At 39.6% G+C, this 21,088-nt stretch overlaps 1 protein-coding gene across 8 annotated transcripts in view; it reads left to right on the forward strand.

Annotated features, from left to right (window-relative positions):
* Window positions 1-21,088, forward strand: part of PPFIBP1 (PPFIA binding protein 1) — a 168,824-nt gene that overhangs the window by 88,079 nt on the left and 59,657 nt on the right. For all 8 annotated transcript variants that reach the window (XM_059682451.1, XM_059682447.1, XM_059682446.1 and 5 more), the window contains one exon: window positions 14,548-14,646. In XM_059682451.1, coding sequence (XP_059538434.1) covers window positions 14,583-14,646 — 64 coding nt within the window. In that variant the 5' untranslated portion in view covers window positions 14,548-14,582. Of the gene's footprint in view, window positions 1-14,547; window positions 14,647-21,088 lie in introns of those variants that run through there.

Here is a 21,088-nt window from a genome sequence, read left to right on the forward strand (position 1 = left end):
CAGTGAAAGTTTCTAGACTTATCGTGGAATCACTTGTAAGGTATAAAAATGTCAAATCACTTTACGTTGTGCACTTGAAACTAATTTAATATTGTATGTCATCTATAATTTTTAAATAAGTAAATTAATTACAAAGAAAAGATTACAACTCTGTGCTCTGACTTATAGGGTAGAAATTGAGGGAGGACATAAAGGATTTCTGTCACTTTTGTGTTGACTAATATTCTATGGAATTTTTCTTATACTCTGATCCATGGCTATCTCTCTGTCTTTGTTTTCAGAACCATTTGTTTGTTTTTCACCCCCTCCCTTTTTTAAGCTAAAATTGACATACAACATTTTATTAGTTTCAAGTGTACAACATAATGATTTGATATTTGTATATATTATGAATTGATCACCACAATAAGTGAAGTTAACATTTATCACCATACAGAGTTACAAAACTATTTTTTCTTGTGATAAAAACTTTAGTGATACTTTAAACAATAAAGATTTTTTTAAAAAAGAAAAAAACAAAGTTTTACTCTGTTAATGACTTTCAAATATGCAATACATTGTTCTTAACTATAGTCACATGATGTATATTACATCTCCAGGACTTCTTTCTTTTATAACTGGAAGTAGCTTTTGACCCTCTTTACCCATTTTGCCATCATCATTCCTCTCCTTCCCCTGCCCCCCACCTCTGGCAACCACCAGTCTATTCTCTATGTCTATGAGCCAGTTTTTATTTGTTTGTTTGTTTGTTCAGATTCCACATATAAGTGAGAACATATGGTATTTGTCTTTGTCTTATTTCACTTAGCATAGTGCCCTCAGTGTCCACTGATGTTGTTATAAATGACAAAATTTCATTCTGTTTATGGCAAAATAATATGCCATTGCAGGTTGTTCTCCTTTATTAGCTATTGTAAGTAGTGCTGCAGTGAACACAGGGGTGCATATATCTTTGGATTTAGTGTTTTTGTTGTTTTCACATAAATATCCAGAAGTGGAATTGCTGGATCATATATAATTCTATTTTTAATTTTTTGAGGAAACTCTATTCTGTTTTTCATAGTGGCTGTATCATTTACATTCCCACCAACAGAGCACAACATGTTATTTTTTGTCTTTTGGTAAGTCATTTTCACAGGTATGAGATGATAGCTCATTGTGGTTTTGATTTGCATTTCCCGGATGATTAGTGATATTGGGCATCCTTTCATGTATGAGTTGGTCACCTATATATTTTCTTTAAAATAATGCCTATTCAGATCCTCTGCCCATTTTTTGATCAAGTTGTTTATTTGCTATTGAGGTGTATGAATATTTTTAAAATATATTTTGGATACTAACCCTTTATCAGATATATGATTTGCAAATATTTTCTTCCATTGTATCGGTTGCTTTTTCATTTTATTGATGGTTTCTTTTGCTTTGCAAAACCTTTTGTTTTTTGTTTTTTTTTTGTTAGTGTAGTCCGACTTGTTTGTTTTGTTGCCTAGAGGAATTGTTTCAATTCAATTTTTTGGCCTTATTTACAAAATATTATGGATTCAATTCTACAAGTACATATTGAAAACCCCACTGATGCACATTTAGGGTGCATCAGTTCTGTTTTAGTTTGAATCTCTTCTCTGCCACTTTGCAGCCATGCGACCTCTTCAAGTGATGATCTTTGATGACATTTTTTTTGGTGCTAGGATATCCCAAATTGCAGTAGGGATCAGGAGAAATAGTATGTGGGGATCACTCGTTTTAAGGTGTAATTGTGAAGAGTCAGAGCTAGATCTGTAACTTATAAAGGGTGAAGAGAAGGATTTGGGAGTTGTTTTTTTGTTTTTGGCTGGGAATTTTAGGGCCAAAAGATTTTCAACATATTATTCATGGAACAGAAGGAAACTGAGGATTACTTTGTGATTGAAGATATAAAAGAATGAGGGAATCATTGTTTAAAAGACTGGGATGAAATCAAGAATAAGGATGAAAAGTTTTGGCAGAAGACTGTGATCCTGGAATAGGCAAGTAAGTGTACGTAGAAATTTTAGCTAGAGGAGAGCTCTCAGGATTCTCTGTATGGTAGGCTAAGAAGTAATCTACTGAGATTAAGGGTCTGCACGAGTAGGAATAGATTAGGGGAGAATTTTGTAGGAATTTTTAGAGACAGCCATTATGAGGAATGTGATAGGGAGGGAACTAATGATGAATAAAAGGATTGTTGAGTAACATGAAGTGCTCAGTCAAGGTTGAAGTTAGATATCAGGCATTTGAAGTGGAGCCAACCCCACTTTCTCTTGCAGTGCTTGGTACAGCTGAATCAAGACATAGCAAGAAGTTTCATAAGGAAAAATACACTTTTAATACTAAATAACTTCTTAACAGAAGGAAGGACTTGAGGCATCCTGAGCTTAAGATAATTCACAGACATTCAATGCATATGGTGTAAGCAGCAAAAATGTAAAAGCCAAGTATATCATTCCCTGGCGTGTTTCTAAACTCAAGCACCATGTTAAGTAGAATTTGTGCCCCCGCCACTTAGAATATCTAACTTTGGGGGTGCCACTTGAAAATAAGACAGATGCTATCCTTGGCTAGGAAAGTTATATCTCCTGCAGGTGGTCTCACGTAATCAGGTCCGTGAGATGGACTTTATTGGAGAACAAATGCAGAAATTGGCGGATGCTCGCTGGAATGGAAACTCCTCAGTGCCTGGAATAGTTTCTGGCACCTGGTGGGCAAATGGTAGATATTGAATATATACATATGAATAAATTTATCCATGTCATTTTGAAGCACTAGTCCTACCAGATATGGTAAAATATGGAAAGTGCTGGTTACATTGCCTATTTGGTAGTCTTGCCCCAGTCATTCAGCATGTCAGTAGAATAAAAGCCAGCTTTCAAATTCATGTCAAAACAATGCAACATATTTACTGGCTCTGCTTTTCTTCAGCCCCCTCCATCCCCCCGCCCCCAATCCCTCTCCTAAAAGCTATGGGATACCGGGACTTTTATTCAAGTGAAAACAAAATCTAGGTTGATAATCTAAGACCTAAAAGAGCCAAACAAGTCCATTAATGCACTGTTGTTTCATATGCAGCACTACCTAGCATGTTTGGTGGCGATTAATGAATAATTTTGTTGGTGGTTATTCATTTATTCTTCAGTCCTTTGCCGAGCACCATGTCCTGAGCTAAGCTTGGCATAGAAGCGATTAAAAGTGGGGCCTTCATTCTTTAAAAGCTCAGTGTGATAGAGACAGCATCCCATGGACCCAAGCTAAGGGAACCCACCTTCCAGAGACACACCTTTTCCCTCACCAGGTATAGTAATTTGGTAGAGATAAGCCATGCTTCCACATGGTACCTGATAATAGAGTTTTGTTTTGTTTTTAAAGCGTTATGAGAGTTCGTAATGCTGTTTGTGGTAGTGGGTTTGGCTTGAGTATTCTGCCATGACATACAGCTTTCACGGACAAGATCCAGCTATTTCATTATGCCTTACTGTACAGGATGGCAGGCGATGACTCTCCGTGGGTGATAATTTTATAATTCTCCTTGCTTCCTTTCTTCCGTGGATGGAGGCAGTACTTGTTATGCCTGGGGCTGGGGCTGGGTAGTCAGTTGCCTTAGTAAATGGCCACTCCATCCTTCTGTGGAGTAGGCCACAGCCCTTGAGTCATTTCTTGTTCCCAAGCACTATATCAAATTCCGTTAGCTTTTCCACCAAAACATATACAAGGTGATACGAATGTTGATATGTGTTACATAGGCGTGTGCATTCATCAGAACTCATCACATTGTACAGTTAAGACCTGTGCATTTCACTCTATGTAAATTCTTCCCTTCCCCTTCCTCCCTCCTTCCCTCCCTCCCTCCCTCCCTCCTTCCCTCCCTCCCTCCCTCCTTCCCTCCCTCCCTCCCTCCTTTCCTCTCCCCCTCCCTCTCTCCCTCCCTCCCTCCCTCCCTCCCTCCTTCCTTCCCTCTCTCCCTCCCTCCTTCCTTCCCTCTCTCCCTCCCTCCTCCCTTCCCTCTCTCCCTCCCTCCCTCCCTTCTTCTCTCAGTACTAAGTACATAAAGCCCTCCCTCCCACTGAGCCTTTGTATTGGCTGTTGTTTTCCACGTGACTTTCTCCCTCACCTCTTCCAGGGCTTTGCTCAATGTCACTTTATCAGTGAGGCCTTCCCTGGCTATCACAGTAAAATTGTAACTCCTGCCGTTTTCTTTCTGCACAAAGAGCCAGCACAGCGTAAAATTAAGATCATGGGCCCTGGAGTCCGCCTGTCTGGCTTCAAATCCATTTTCCAGCTGCTGTATGTCTTGGGTGCCCTGTCTGTGCCTCTGATTTATCACCTATAAAATAGGAGTAAATATTGTGTCAATGGGGTTATTGTGAGGATTCACTGAATCAATACATGAAAAGCACTTAAAAACAGAGCCTGGTACATAGTAAGCTAATGTTTATCCTTCTGCCGTGCTTTGTTTACCATATTATGTGTCACCGGGTCACCTACTGTATATTTAAATATATATATTTACTTGTTTATGGTTTCTTGACTCTAGAGCAACAACTTTTAATTTTCTTTCTCTTCTTTTTCTTTCCTGTTATATCCTCATCGCTTGGAATAGTGCCTGGTGTATACTAGTAATAGATACTCAAGAAATGTTTAGTCAGGGGGTGAATAGCGAATAGGAGAGGGGTCTGTGCACTTCGAGAGGCAATGGGATGGGTTGGGACAGGAGTTGGCAAACTTTTGCTGCCAAGGGCCAGATAGTAAATATTTTGGGCTTTGAGGGTTTTAACTACTCAAATCTGCAAATAGTGTGAAAGCGGCCACTGATGATAATAATGAATGACTGTGACTCTCTTCTAATGAAACTTTATTTCCAAGAACGGGCAGTGAGCCAGATTTGGCCTGTGGGCTGCAGTCTGCCACCGCCTGGGTTGGGAAATAATTTTTGGCCTTGCTTTCCTGGTTCTCATCACCCCTCCCTTAAGCACATCTCCTGCAGCCAAGGCCAGCCATTCAGAACTGAAATATAAATGACTTGAAAAGCATCGTTACCCATTATTACCTGGGTCTGTACTCATTAATTGTACAGAATTTCCATGGCTTTTAAGACTTTAATAGTGAATAACAATGTCAGGGATGTATTTTGTACTTTCAACTGGAAAATTTCAGGGCTCTGGCTTTTATTTTGTGCCTCACCGCCCCCCCCCCCCCCCAACAGCTGAAAACATATCTCTACTGCTGATGGTGGCCAAAAACATGTATGCTATAAAAGCAAAAAACGTTGACATTCCACTTGCTGCACAGCCACAAGTGTAACTAACACCCAGTGGAAAGAGAAAGCAACAGAAATTACCCACTAGACAGACAGTTTCTTTTTTTAAAATCATTATCAAGTCTTATTCCTCCACAAAACTGTCCGCTCGCCCACAGTTTTTCTCACTCTTCCCAGTCAATTTGGTATGCTGGCAAGATTCTTCCATTTTCAAACATCGCATGTTTTGGCCTATGTTGTATGAATGACAAATGATGAAAACTTAGCACAAAATACGTAGCCTTTATTGCTGTAATGGAAACAGAGTGGATCAGAAATTGGCACTGTGCGGGTGCTGTGCTGCCTTGTAATTAGACGTATAGTAGTTCAAGTGTATGGCTGCCATTGCTGTTAATTTTATACAACCAAAAATCTTTGTTTCACTTCTGAATTTAACCGTATGTCATCGTGTCGGCGCTAACAGTTTTCTACTGGCCATTTCATTATTTTTATCATTTGACATGTGTGCCGAGAGAACAAATCTGAACCACACTCCCCAGTTCTTGGGGCTCTCTTGCTCCCTGCGTTGCCCCTTCTCTCTCCACCCAGGGTCCGTGGCTGCAGCGTCCAATCCCAGTGCTTGTGCACACACTTGCTCCCAACACACACATGCGGGGGTCTCCAGAGCCGTGCTCCTCCAGCCATCTCTGCTGAAGGACCAGTTTTTTCTTTCGTTTTTCTTTTTTCTTTTCTTTTATTTCTTTTTTATTGATTTCAGAGAGGAAGGGAGAGGGGGAGAGAGAGGGAGGGAGGGAAGGTGGGAAGGAGGGAGAGATGATGAGAGAGAATCATGGATCAGCTGCCTCCTGCACGTCCCACACTGGGGATTGGGCCCACACTGGGGATTTAGCCCACAACACAGGCAGGTGACCTGACCAGGAATCGAACCATGACCTCCTGGATCATAGGTCGACACTCAACCACTGCGCCGCGCCAGCCAGGCTTGTTTTGTTTTTCAATCTATCATGGATTGATTCTTTCTGTAAAACCCAATTTTTTTAAAAAAATGGCTAGGCCAGAAAAATTTGTCATATAATTGGATATCACAGGAAGGTCAGGTTGCTATAAAATATTCTAAATACTTCTTATCAATTTCTGGACTTACCACATAGTGGACCAGTACCAGAGGGTGGACGAACACCAGCTCACAGACCACATTTTAAATATATTTTTATTGATATTTTACAGAGAGGAAGGGAGAGGGATAGAGAGTTAGAAACATCGATGAGAGAGAAACATCCATCAGCTGCCTCCTGCACACCCCCCACAGGGGATGTGCCCACAACCAAGGTACATGCCCTTGACTGGAATCAAATCCGGGACCCTTCAGTCCGCAGGCTGATGCTCTATCCACTGAGCCAACTTGGTTAGGGCACAGACCGCATTTTAAATAGCATGACTTTAGAGCAGCCTTTCTCAAATGCTTTTGGCCCAGTGTAAGATATACTTTCTTGTATGATGCTGCGATACATATATATCCATGTCCACATGAACGCACACATTCTGAAAACACTGGGATGTCAGCTACCTAAAGGCAGAAGCGGTTTTGTTTTTTTGCTTGTTGTCTTCACTGTTCTATCTCTAGTGCCTGGCACAGGGTAGGCCTTTCATACTTACTGCATGCAGATGTGTATATGTAACAGAATCAAAAGTTTCTCAGAACAGTACTTAACCTTTCCTTCCTGTAAGACACTCTTATGTTGTCTGTTTTGCTAAATAAATGTAGATTGCAGTCTACTCAATTTATTTCACTTCCTTCTAATCTTAGGGTCATGACCCATGACTTATAAAACACTCCAGTAGAGGCTGCTTATATGTAGGCAACTTGTCCTTCCCCTCCTTTCCAGAGCCTGGAGTAGCTCTCCCGTACCCCTGCCCTCCATACCCCTGACTTCAGTCTGGGTCCCCACAGCCCAGAACTGCTTACCTCTTAGCCAGCTAAGCCTGGGTTAGTAGACTTGGGTAGGTTACTAGGAGCCAGATGGAGTCTACGGATTTTTTTAAGAACAAAGAAGAGATGGGTGGGGCTTAGGGGTAGAGTGGTTTGAAAAATTAGAAGTTAAAACCTGCTCAGGCCCCCTGATGCTCCTCCATCATATTGGGAGCTCAGTTTGCAAACCCTTAGGAATGACATCGTCCGAAGGAGCGCAGTGAATTGGGTTCACCCAAGTCTTGAGCAGTATAAAAATTCGTCCTGTGAGATTATAGATAGAAAGGGTAAGAGCAACGATCAAATTTATCCACATTTATCTTAAAAGTTAAGATGAGGAGATAGGTTTCTGGCTTGTGCAGTTAAGAGGGAGGTCACACTGTGGGCCAAAACAGGGACTGTGGGGGCTGGAATAGTTATGACATAAAAGTGTGTGTGTGTGTGTGTGTGTGTGTGTGTGTGTGTGTCTGTGTGTGTGTGTAGCTCCTGGAGCGGAGCACCGCGCTGCAAGCCTTTGATGTCCTCCACATGAGGTCCAGGGCTCAGAGATCACACACAGCCTCTGTTTTCACGGAGCTCACAGCTTAATCAAGGAGACAGATACTGTTAAATTAAGGCTCTTCTTGGAGGTTGGTCATCCTAGTCAGGGCAAAGGAGCTGTGTGATTAATACCTACTGACTTCAGTGAGAAGCACGCTTGGGAACAACATGAGTTTTGGTCTCAAATCTTACTTCCTGAGTTACCTTGGACAAATTTAAAACTTTGTGCAGCCATAGTACCAACAACACTAGATTGGGAGACGTATCACAGTATCTTTCGATGTATCACAGTATCTTCAGACTTACTGATATTTAATACATATCAGTTTTTCAAATAGCAGCAACATCCTCTTATTCAAAAAGTGAAGGATCTTGGCTTATTGTATGAACTTTTGTATCAACTCCTTTCGGGTTGTCATTCCTAACTATTAATGGCATGCAGATGAAAAGCTCATTTCCTTTCATCTTCCCCCATTTTCCCATGCCGCTCCATTTATTTTAGTACTTCCCAGCTTTGCCCCATCATTTTTGTTGCTCTTTATGTTAGTGAGCAAGAGAAGTAACTTTTACTAATACACGGCCATTTATACTCCCCTTTTTATGGCCTGCCTTACAATTCTCTGTGAGAGGCTGCTCTATTTTCTGAGTATGTTTGTGTTTATGCAGGTGATTAATATAACAAGTATTTTCTTATTTGGTTTGTAAATATTTGCTGAGCCTTTGGTATGCTTGAAGTTATGATAGAAAAAAATAAAAATATTTAAGACAGCATGTCATGATGTAGGGTGTTTGAAAATCCTGTTGTCTAAAGATATGAATGGAAAAATGAAATATTTTATTATGGAAAATCTCAAATATATGAAAATGTAGGTAGAATAAGCTAATGTTACCCCATATACTTATCCCTCACCTTCAACAATGATCAAATCATGGCTAATCTTATTTCATCTATATCTTTACCCTATTCTATTCTCCTTTGTTATTTTAAAGCAAATTCCACATATTGTATTATTTCATTCAGAAATATTTTACTAATCATCTCCAAAAATAAGAGCTCTTACAAAAAGAACTATTAAAACTTCAAAATTAAAATAATTCCTTAATATCACCAAATACAGTCAGTGTTCAAATTCCCAGTTATATCATCAATATTTTACTTAATAGAGGCCTGGTGCATGAAATTTGTGCACAGGGGAGGGGGCCCCTCAGCCCGGCCTGCACCCTCTCCAATCCAGTACCCCTCGGTCGGACATCCCTCTCGCAATTCGGGACCGCTGGCTCCTAACTGCTCACCTGCTTGCCTGCTTGATCACCCCAACCACTCTGCCTGCCTGCCTGATTGCCCCTAACTGCTCCCCCCTGCCAGCCTGATTGATCCTAACTGCTCACCCCACTGGCCTGATCTCCCCTAACTGCTCTCCCCTGCTGGCCTGATAGCCTCTAACTGCTCTCCCCTGCTGGCCTGATTGCCCCAACCGCCTCTGTCTCGGCCCCCGCCACCATGGCTTTGTCTGGAAGGAAGTCTAGAAGACGTCCGGTCTATCTGGTCTAATTAGCATATTACCCTTTTATTAGTATAGATATTACAGTTTGACAAATTTTTTTAATGTGCTGTAATATTAGATATCACCCCTGCTGCTAATGTCCCCATCCTTTTTTATTTCAGCACTTGGTCTGTCCCTTGATCCCCACTTCTTAACATGTTTTTTTTTTCTTCACATGACTCTGAATTAATTTTACTGGGATGTTAGAGCAGATTGAAAGTGAAAGGATTTAGACTAACACAGTGGGGAGGAGAAAGTATGTGATGACAGATACATAGCAGACAACCAGAAAGCAAGGAGGATTGCTTAAGAATCTAAACATCTTGCAGACATCAGGACTTAGTGGAAGTTTCAAGGGAGGATTTTTCAGGTTAAAACATAATTGCTTCTTCAGAGCTGTGATTCTTGGATCAAAAGTAAGAAGCGGGGACTGGGGGGAGGAGCTCTGCCCTTGTTTACCTTGGTAGCCAGTTCCAACCTCATCTGGATGGGGCGTGTGTCCCAGGAGGAAAAATGGCCTCTTTAGTCCTGGGATGGAGTGTGCTGTAGAATCACATGAACGGATTGTAAAAGCCCAGGTTGGTGGGGCCCAAGGATGTACATTCTAACTAACTCCCAGGTGCTGCTGCTGCTGGCCCAGGAACCACAGCTTGATAACCACTGATAGTCCTTCCTACTCCCTGTTGGTCTTTCCATTTTTAAGACATTTTATCTTTCCTATTGCTGCATACATTGGAACCCATTGTGTAATTGATTTAACATCCCTAGTGAGCATCATTGGGGAAAAATTGGTGAAAAACCTGTGGGTGATTTATATGAAAATATATTGTTTTTAAAATGATCATATGATAATATGGCGCTTCACCAGCCTAGTGGAATGGATGTAAACATGCTCTTTCATTTTTCTTTTTTTCAAAATGCCATCAGCTTATTGATGTAGTTAAGGATTACTTTAGTTTATTTTTTTAAGTTTGTTTTTTATCGTTGACAGTGTCCCCTATCCCCCGCTCCACCTCCCACTGCATGGAACATTCTTTCAATGAAGGATTTTTTTTTTCCTCTTAAGTGTCTTAATCTCAGTGAATTGTATCCATCTCACGGCACAAAATTAGAAGTTCTCTTTCAAACCTAAACATTCTACCTAAGGAAAGCTGGGAAGAAAGCTAGGACAAATGTCATTCTCACCAAAGTTTAAAACAGACTTTGTAATTTTCTCACAGCCTGTCTTTCTTTCTTTCTTCACAGAGAGACTGGGCGGCTAGCCTGACCTAAAACATCAGTTAGTCAGCAACTCTGCAAAAAATTGTGTTTTTTCTGCCAAACCTTTAGCCACCACACCCATTGCTGGAACTTTCCCTGATATTTTACCCCCTTCAAATATGCTCTAAACGGGTCCTAACCAAGCTTGAAATATACCCCAAACTTGCTTCTGTTGATTCTCTTTTTGTCCCTTACTCTATATGAATAGTAAGTGAATATTATTCCTAGGTTCTTATTTTTCTAAGACTATTCTAAATTTATTTTTAATTAAGTCATGAGAATAGGAAACCACTAGATTGAGGACTCCTACAAACAGAGCTGGTCTTCTCTGTTCACATCACACAAGTAAGGGTTTTCTCAGGTTTGAACTCCGACCTTTAACCCAAACGGAATTCCTTTGTTGTGGTGGTTGTATTTTCTGGTAACTTTTCCTTCAGCAAGTCATTCAAAGAAGTATATATTAGTTATTTAGAATCCAGAAGTCAATTTTCTATTATCTGGGAATCATTGGATATCGAAGTTTTAATTTTCTAAATGGTTTTCTCCATCCAAAAGACCAAATTATAATCAGCATGTCTCTGGGTAAACAAAGAATTAGAACAAAGGGACCTGGATATTCTGTCTTTTATCTTCGGACCTCAGATCTGAACTTGGATTATTCATTATCCTTGATTTGTGATGTAATGTCACTATAAGTCCATGCATTTCCTCCATTATATCAATTCATTTACTTATTTAATTTTTTAAAATACAATTTTATTTTTAATTTCTAACAAGCATCTTCATTCCTAGTTTTAAAAATTTGAGGTGAAATTTCCATATATTGAAATGCACACATCTTAAATGTATAGTTTGATGAATTTGACAAATGTATAAACTTTTGTAACCAACACTTCAATCAACATATTAAACAGGAAGTTCCCCAGTACCTCCTTTAATCATTTGCCACTTCCTGCAGATAACTATTGTTCTACTTTCTATCACCATAGATTGCCCATTCTTGAATTTCATATAAAAGGAATCATACAGTACATAGTCATTTATGTCTGGCTTCTTTTGCTCAACATACTGTTGCATGTATCAAGAGTTCAGTCTTTTTTATTGTGGAGTAATATTTCATTGTATTGGAATAACATTCCATTGCATTAAGTATGTGAGAACGCACAGGGGAAATCTTCCTTTCAGACGTGTTTTTGAGGATATAGGACAATCTCTTTAAGAGCATAGTATTTTCTGACGCCCTTTTATTTAGCCTTTCAATTTTTGAAAATACCCATTCATGACGATTGGCATAGTTTTATCAACACAGATGCTCACTCAGTTAGGCTTACTCTAAAATACCTCAGGCCATTGGCAAGTCTGAGTTTTAATATATATGGAAATTCTATTCTTAGTGTTAGTGCTTCACCACTTCAGGCTTCTGTCTTATTCTTCTCTGTAATCCTTTAAAGCCCATTTGGAATTTATTGAGACTTATTTTGTGGCCTTGTGTACATGGCCCATCATGGTGAACATAACTTGGACTTGAAATGTATATTCTGCATTGAAGTGTTTTGTTCTATAAATTGAATTAGGTCAAGATGGTTACATTTTCACCACCCTAAAAAGTAATCCTGCCCTAACAGCTTTGGTTTAGTGGATAGAGTGTTGGTCCACAGACTGAAGGGTCCCAGGTTCGATTCCAGTCAAGGGCACATACCTTGGTTGCAGGCTAGATCCCCGTCGGGGCATATGCAGGAGGCAGCCAATGGATGTGTCTCTCTCACATCAATGTTTCTCTCTCTCTCTCTCTCTCTCTCTCTCTCTCTCTCTCTCTCTCTCTCTCTCCCTCCCTCCCCCACCCCTTCACTCTCTCTAAAAATCAATGGAAAATATCGTCAGGTGAGGTTTAACAACAACAACAAAAGTAATTCTGTATGCTTTAGCTATCACCCACCTTTTCCATATTACATACATATTTATTATGTTTACTGTCTGTCCTCTCCTTACTGTTAAATGTAGCGAATTATGTGATAAATATAGAGATCAAGAGTAAACATTTATAAGTTTTTTTAACAGTGAAATATTTTATGTTATTAAAGGATTGGTCCCTAAAGAATTGGAAATGTTTTAAAAAATTGGTCCTTTACTGCTTTGAAAATTATGGCCTAGATTCTTATACCTCCATGTCGTAGTATTTGAAAAGTTCCGGACAGAACAGAGAAGTAGATAATTACCTGTCATACTTGGAAGTGTTTCGTGCCCTACACAAATCATAGTTGCTAGCAAAGAAAAGCAATCCTTGCTTTTATAAATTGGTGGGGCAGTGAGAGCTTTTTCATTGTGAGCATGACTTTGTTTTATTAGCATTTCCCATGTTTATTGCTGAGCTGACGTGTGTCCCTTTCTATATATCTCGTGATATCTAGAGTGCTTTGAAGTGCAACTTTTAAAATGAAAGTAATGCAAGCCACTTAATTATATGAAAGTAAAGGACGAAGGCCGTTCAGCTTAATCCTTTATGTTCTCAGTTTTCACGTTTTAAGTTTTCCAGCCTGAAGTGTGATTATTAAATCTGTGCCCCACCTCGCTGGACTGGCTAAATGTGCGAGCGAGTTTTTGAGAGCTACTTAGGCTCATAACCTGGCTTGTTAACCACCTGAATTCTGGTCACTGTGAATGCACGCCTTAGGTATTTTCGTGCTGTAGTATTTCCACATCACATGGTAGAGATATTTTATACCTTCTGAGGTAAGTAAAGTTCTGGGAAACTCTTAGATGAAATCTATAAAAACTATAAAAACGAAGTAATATTTCACAATGATTAAATGGCATATTATTAAAATGAATGTACATAAGAACTGATCCAACAAGCTTTTTATCAGAACTGTGAATGTGTTTGTAAAAATAAAGTGGTGAGACCTGGCTGCCTGGAAACAAAGGGCAAAGGTTTCTATTAAACAGCATACCCTTCATTTCCCAGGTATTTGTTACACCACAGTATCTGCAAAGTCGCAGAAGCCTTATTTAGGCCTATTGGGAAAATTTGTATGCTACTTAGTCTGGCACCTGAAATGCGTTAATTAATATTGAAAACCACATAATTTGACTTTTTCCTGCTTTGACCAAATTTCTTGCAGGGCTAAGTTCAGTCAATTTTTTGAATAGGTAAAAGAGTGAGTAGACTGTGACAATTTCAGTATAAACCTATCTTTCAGATAGAGCGTCAGATAAGCAAATATAATATTGCTGGAAATCAGACCTAGGCTAAAAACTGGTCTTTGCTATATTTACTTGGCATGTTTCCTTGCAAAAATCAACAAACATCTTTGATTTCATTTGTAAAACGAAGGTGAATGTATCCATTTTATAGGGTCGCTGTTATGATTTAGGATTGTGGATAATGTATGTAAATGTATAGGGACCACTGTAGACACTTAATGCATGGTAGCTATGGCTGCATTAAAAAATAGCAGTCGATTTGTGTGTGTTTACTATATATGCACACAATGAGAACCATTTTCTTACACAAGTCTTGTAATCCTTATACAGAAAAAAGGGGGGCAAAATTAAGAGAGTAGAGATTGGTTTGGGCTGGAATAGGGAGGGAGGAAGTTCTGGTCTACCCAGCATTCCTCAAGGCCCCGAGCAAGGCTCCATAGCCATGCCTGATAGCCCTCATGGAGACCTAGAGCTCTGTATATAGAGGGCGGCATGGAAAGCATTCTTCTGGACTTTAAACACCTTGAGTGCAAGAACTGAATCTTGTTTCATTAACTGATACAGGTATAGCATGTGGTCTCTCAGTATAGTAAGTGACGGTTAACCGCAGCTCGTTAAATGGTTCAATTAATTCAGGTCTACTACTTCAGAAATTCCCTCGATTTGCCTGCCAGGTGGAGTTATCATTTGAAGTTGAATTATCAAACCTGCCAGGAAGCATGAGTCATTTAAAGGATGTAATGATAACATCGTTATTTTTTCAGATCTAGGTTGGAATTTGCCCTTCACAAATAGCAAAATGATGAGTGATGCAAGTGACATGTTGGCTGCGGCGTTGGAGCAGATGGATGGTATTATAGCAGGTAATGTGCATCCTCTAAAATATGGAATCATGCCATTTATTCTGCTCTCTTGGCTTTTTCATTACAGCTGTTTTATTACCTTTCCACTTTCTTGTTTTCACTTATTGGCTCTCCCCAATGCCTTTAGGTTCCCCGTGGTTTCATCCTTGACCCTCCTTCCCATTTTCTTCCAGAATTTTTATTTTTTCAAAGAATTTTCAGTTAGAGTTGACATTCAATATTATTTTATATTAGTTTCAGGTGTATAGCATAGTGGTCAGATGATTATGTGATTTATGAAGTGATCTGTCAGTAATTCTAGTAGTCACTTGGCACCATACCTAGTTATTACAATATTATTGACTATATTCCCTGTACTGTACTTTACATCTCCATGACTATTTAGTAACTACCAATCTGTACTTAATCTCTTCACCTTTTTCACCCAATCCCCCTAATCCCCTCTCCTCTGGTAACCAGCAGTCTGTTCTCTGTATCTATGAGTCTGTTTCTGTTTTGTTTGTTGATTTATTATGTTCTTTAGAGTCCGCATATAAGTGGAGTCATATGGTATTGTTTTTCTCTTACTGATTTATTTTACTTAGCTTAATACCCTCTAGGTCAGTAATGGCGAACCTTTTGAGCTCGGCGTGTCAGCATTTTGAAAAACCCTAACTTAACTCCGGTGCCCTGTCACATATAGAAATTTTTTGATATTTGCAACCATAGTAAAACAAAGACTTATATTTTTGATATTTATTTTATATATTTAAGTGCCATTTAACAAAGAAAAATCAACCAAAAAAATGAGTTCGTGTGTCACCTCTGACATGCGTGTCATAGGTTCGCCATCACTGCTCTAGGTCAATCCATATTGTCACAAATGGTGAAACTTCATTTTTTTTTTTATGGCTGAGTAATATTCTATTGTATGGATGTATCATATCTTCTTTATCCAATATCTATTGATGGGCACTTGGATTGCTTCCATATCTTGGCTATTGTAAATACTGCTTCAATGAACATAGGGGTATTAGTGTTGAATTTAATTAGCGTTTTGGATTTTTTTCAGATATATATATCAAGTAAGTGTAATTGATGGGTCATAAGGTAATTCTATTTTTAAGGAACCTCCATGCTGTTTTCCATAGTGGCTGCACCAATTTGCAATCCCACCAACAGTGCAGGAGGGTTTCCTTTCCTTCACATCCTCACCAGCATTTGCTCATTGTTGATTTATAGATGATAGCAAATTCTGACAGGTGTGAGGTGATATTTTATTGTGGTTTTAATTTAATTTCTCTGGTTAGTGACATTGAGCATTGTTTTATATGACTATTGGTCATCTGTGTGTCCTCTTTGGAGAAATGTCTATCATACCCTCTGCCCATTTTTTAAATTGGATAGCCTGTTTTTTTTGGTGTTAAGGCGTATGAGTTTTGGATATAAACCCCTTATCGGATTAATCATTGGCAAATATCTTTTTCCATTCAGTAGATTTTCTTTTCTTTTTTTTTTTTTTCAAGTTACAAAACATCTTTATTTTTTATTTTTTTATTTTCATTTGTTATTTGTTTTGTTTCTTTTGCTGTAAGTTCCATTTGTTTATTTTTTTTCTTTTGTTTTCCAAGGAGATATATCAGAAAAAAAATATTACTAAGAACAATGTCAGAGAGTTCACTGCCTAACTTTTCTGGTTTTATTTATTTGGGTCCTCTCTTTTTTCTTAATGAGCATTGTTAAAGGTTTTCAAAGAACCAGCTCTTGGTTTCATTAATCTTTTGTATTTTTTTTTTAGGCTCTATTTTGTTTATTTCCACTCCGATTTTTACTATTTCCTTCCTTCTATTCACTTTGGGTTCTGTTTGTTACTGTTTTTCTAGTTCCTTTAGGTGTAAGGTTAGGTTGTTTATATGTGATTTGTCTTGTTTCTTTGTGTGTGTGTTTTTTTTAAATTTGAATCTCAGAAAAACAACAAATAATTTGTTAGTATATTTGTTCCCAGTATTGTATAGGATTACTTAATACTACAAAAGTATTCATTTTTAAAATTTTAAATCATTTTTTACTTATCAATTACAGTTGACATAGATTTTAATATTAGTTTCAGGTGTACACCCCAGTGATTAGATATTACATAACTTACTAAGTGATCATCCTGATAAATCTTGCACCCATCTGACACTGTGCATAGTTGTTAGAATATTACTGACTGTATTCCCTATGCTGTACTTTACATCCCCATGGCTATTCTGTAACAACCAATTTGTACTGCTTAATCCCTTCACTTTTTTCACCCATTCCCCAACCCCCTTCCCATCTGGCAGCCATCAAAACGTTCTCTATATCTGTGAATCTGTTTCTGTTCTGTTGGTCTGTTCATTTTGTGTGCTTTTTAGAGTCAATTTATTGATAGATATGTATTTATTGCCATTTTATTGTTCATATTTTTTATCTTTTTTTTAATTTTTAATTTCCTAAAGAAGACCTTTAACATTTCATATAATACTGATTTGGTGGTGATGAACTCTGTTAGCTTTTTCTTGTCTGGGAATCTCTTTATCATGCTTTCAATTTTAAATGATAATCTTTCTGTGTAAAGTAGTCTGGTTGTAGGTTCTTACTTTTCACCACTTTGAATATTTTGAGCCAACTCCTTTGGCATGCCATGCTTTTGTTGAGAAATTGTCTGACAGTCAATTTCTGGGAGCTCCCTTGTAGGTAACTTTCTTTACTTTGCTGCTTTTAAAATTCTATCTTGTCTTTAATATTTGCCATTTTAATTATGATGAGTCTTGGTATGTGCCTCTTTGCATTTTATCTTGTTTGGGACTCTACTTCCTCAACTTGTATGTCTATTTTCTTCTTTAGATTAGGGATGTTTTTAGTAATTTTTTCAATTAGGGTCTCAATTTTTTGCTCTTTCTCTCTGCCTTCTGGTACCCTTATGATGCAAATGTTTTTATGCTTGACATTGTCCCAGAGGTACCTCAAATATCTTCATTTGGGTGGGTGTTTTTTGCTACCTTCACTTTCAGATCACTTATTTGATCCTCTGCTCCACCTAATCTGCTGTTGATTCCTTCTAGTGAATTCTTCATTTCTGACTGGTTCTTTTTTATGGTTTCTATGTTCTTTTTTATGCTTACTCTCTTTGTAGAAGTTCTCACTAAGTTCTTTGAGCATCCTTAAAACCAGTGTTTTAAACTCTGTATGTGGTAGATTGCTTGCATCTATTTCATTTAGTTCTTTTTCTGAAGATTTCCCTTGTTCTTTTATTTGTGACATGTTTCTTAGTCTCCCCATTTGGCTATCTCTTTGTGTTTGTTTCTATGTACTATATACATCTGCTACATCTTCCAGTCTTTGAGGGGTGGCCTTATGTAGTATGTGTTCTGTGGGGCCAAATTGCACAGTCTCCCTTATTACCTGAGCCAGGTGTTCCAGGAATATCCCTTGTGTGGGTTGTATGTGCCTTCCTGTTGTAGTTGAGACTTGATTGCCATTGAGCCTTCAGTAGGTGCAATTGACTCTCAGGTTTACTGGCAGGAAGAGTGGCCACGACCACAGTGTACATGCTGCTGTGCAGTGTTGAACCCAGGGAGAAGGATTTGCCCTAGTGGCATCTAATGCTGACTGCTCTTTGGGCATGCCACCTGTGCAGCTAGTCTGGTAGTGCGCCATTATGGTCTGAAGCTAGCCACTGGGTATGCTCTGTGTTTGTTCCAAGGCTTCTTATGAGGGTCTCCAGTGCAGGTCAATGTTAGACACTTCCTGTAATTGGTCTGGGGCCACCTGTGGTTGGTGGCTGTCTATATTGGATCTGGGTGCACATGCAAGATGTCACACTGTGAACCAAGACCAGCTGCCACCAGTATTGGGTCTAGGGCAGGTCAGCAAAAGGTCCAAGGCACCCTGAGACCTGCAGCTGCCTGCCAGCTACCTTTAAGGCTCAGCTGCTAAAAGAACTCTCAGTGATATGTAAGTTTGGTGAGGTAGGGTCTCAGGGAGTCACCAGGGTGGGGTGAGTGGTGTGTTCTCCAAGTTAATACAGATTCATATTTGGCACCAGTGCTGACCATGAGGACACTCAGCAAAAGTCTCAATGGGGCTAGCCACCATCTGCCTGAGGCCTGTGGACCTTTGTGAGTGGTGGGGGTGGGGGTGGGGGTGGCTCTCGGGAAGTCACCAGGGTGGAGCTGGTGGAGTTCACCAGTCTAATACAGATTCAGATTTGGCCAAGTGAGGAGAGGACTCAACACAGGGACAATGGTAGCTGTCCTTCAGCCCTTTCCCTAAAACCACACAACTCACTTTCTCTCTGTATGTCTCTGGCACCCCTGGAGCGTGATAAGAATTCCTCGAGCGTTTTTAAAGAAAGACTGCCATGCAGACTCAGGGTGGCTGCTGTTGAAAGAGCCTCAGGGCTTGTGCAAGTTGGGCAGGGCAAGGTCTCAGGGAGTTGTCAGGGTGGAATGAGTGGACTTCACCAGGTTAATGCAGATACAGATTTGGCCTCATGGGAGGAGGACTCAACACAGGGACAGTGGTGGCAGTGCCACACAGTTTCTCCCTGTATGTCTTTGGAGCCCCTCAAGCTGCTGTCTCTCCACCAGAGCCCAAGGTGAGTGCCTGCCAGCAAGAATTTTTTTTGTGTGGGTGGGCCCTTTAAGAAGATGCCTGTGTTTCTGACCCCCTTCCGTCTCACCCAGTTGTTAAGTGGGCTCCTCTTCCCAGCACTGGTGTTTCATGCTGGGAAGCCTGGTGTGGAGCTGAGACCCCTCACTCCTCAGGGAGTACCTCTGCAGCTGAAATATCATTCTGGATTTTCAACCGCCACCTGTGGGTGTCCAGCCAGCCTGTTCCACATCTCCGCCCCTCCTATCAGTCTCAATGTGGTTGCTTCTTTATAGCCTTTAGGGATAGGGCTTCTGTTCAGCCAGTTTTCAGGTGGTTGTCCAGGTTGGTTGTTCTATAATTTTGTTGTCATTTTATGTGGTCATGGGAGGAGGTGAGTGCACTGTCCACCTACCTACCATCCTGTTGATTGGAACTCCTCCTGGGTTAGTATTATGTTTAGGTTAGAATTTGGTTCAGGGTTTAGCTTAGGTTTGAGGTTAGGTTTAGAGTTAGATTTAAGATAAGGGTTAGTTTTAGTATTCGTGGTAGTTCAGTATTAGGTTTAGGGTTAGCTTTAAATTTTGGGTCATGGGTTGGGTTGATGTTAGGATTAGGGTTAGGCTTAGGTTTAAAGGTAGGATTAGGATTACAGTTTAGTTTAGAATTAGGGTTAGGGTTAAGGTAAAATGTTTGTGTTTATTTCAGTATTATGGTTAGGGGGAGGATTTATGTTAGGTGTGGGGGGACCTCGGCAGCTGAGATATCCCTCCAGATTCTTAATTGCCACATGTGAGGAGATAAGTACAGCAGATACCTACTCTGCCATCTTGACCAAACCCCCTTTCCAGAAGTATTCTTTTTTAAAAAAATATATTTTATTGACTTTTTTACAGAGAGTAAGGGAGAGGGATAGAGAGTTAGAAACATCGATGAGAGAGAAACATCGATCAGTTGCCTCCTGCACACTCCCTCCTGGGTATGTGCCTGCAACCAAGGTACATGCCCTTGACCAGAATCAAACCTGGGACCCTTGAGTCTGCAGGCCGACGCTCTATCCACTGAGCCAAACCAGTCAGGGCCAGAAGTATTCTTAAATTTTACTTTAAGATGTCAAAAATTCCGATAGCATCTTGGGATTCTGATCAAGGTTCCTGGTAGTCTGTGGACAACACTTTGAAGGATACTGCTCTTCCCAGTATCCATGAGTGTTCTGATCTGTTTTCTTGAATTTAACATTCACTTTTCACCAGTGACTCACATCTACTTACTTTCCCAATTCTTTTGTTATGCTTCATATCTCTCTCTCTTACTGCCAGTAAGGTATTTCCCCTGAAATAGCCCATAGATACATCAATGTCATTATTTTTTTAAAAAATGAGCCATTGTATTTCCTCAGAAACCTCTCTAGCAGTCTTTGGCTAATTCCATAGCCCTTCATCTCAGCTTTACAGGGTTCCTGTGGAAATTGATAGAGAGGGTTATGTGAAGCATTTAGCACTGTGCTTAGCATATTGATGGCAGCCATTGTTATAGTTTGGCAGATTTGAGTTCAGATCATCTGTCCAGTATTAGGAGGCCCAGTGGAATGGACTAGTAGAGACTCTCCCCCGTTGTTAGAATTGATCAAGCCAGACAGCCAACTGGAGAAACAGCTAACATGTTGGTTCTCAAGTATCATCCAGTTGTAAGATTTCCAGATTTATGAGGTGATAGCCTAAATATTGTAATTATTGATATTTAAGTGTGAAGTTTGTATTTATATTTGACAGTATGTTTATTTAACAGACTAGAACATAAAAACCAAAGAGATGAAGAGGTCTATACGAGTGCTTTCAGAATGGGC

This window comes from Myotis daubentonii, chromosome 2 (genome assembly GCF_963259705.1).
Source record: "Myotis daubentonii chromosome 2, mMyoDau2.1, whole genome shotgun sequence".
In the NCBI taxonomy this organism is placed as follows: Eukaryota; Metazoa; Chordata; class Mammalia; order Chiroptera; family Vespertilionidae; genus Myotis; species Myotis daubentonii.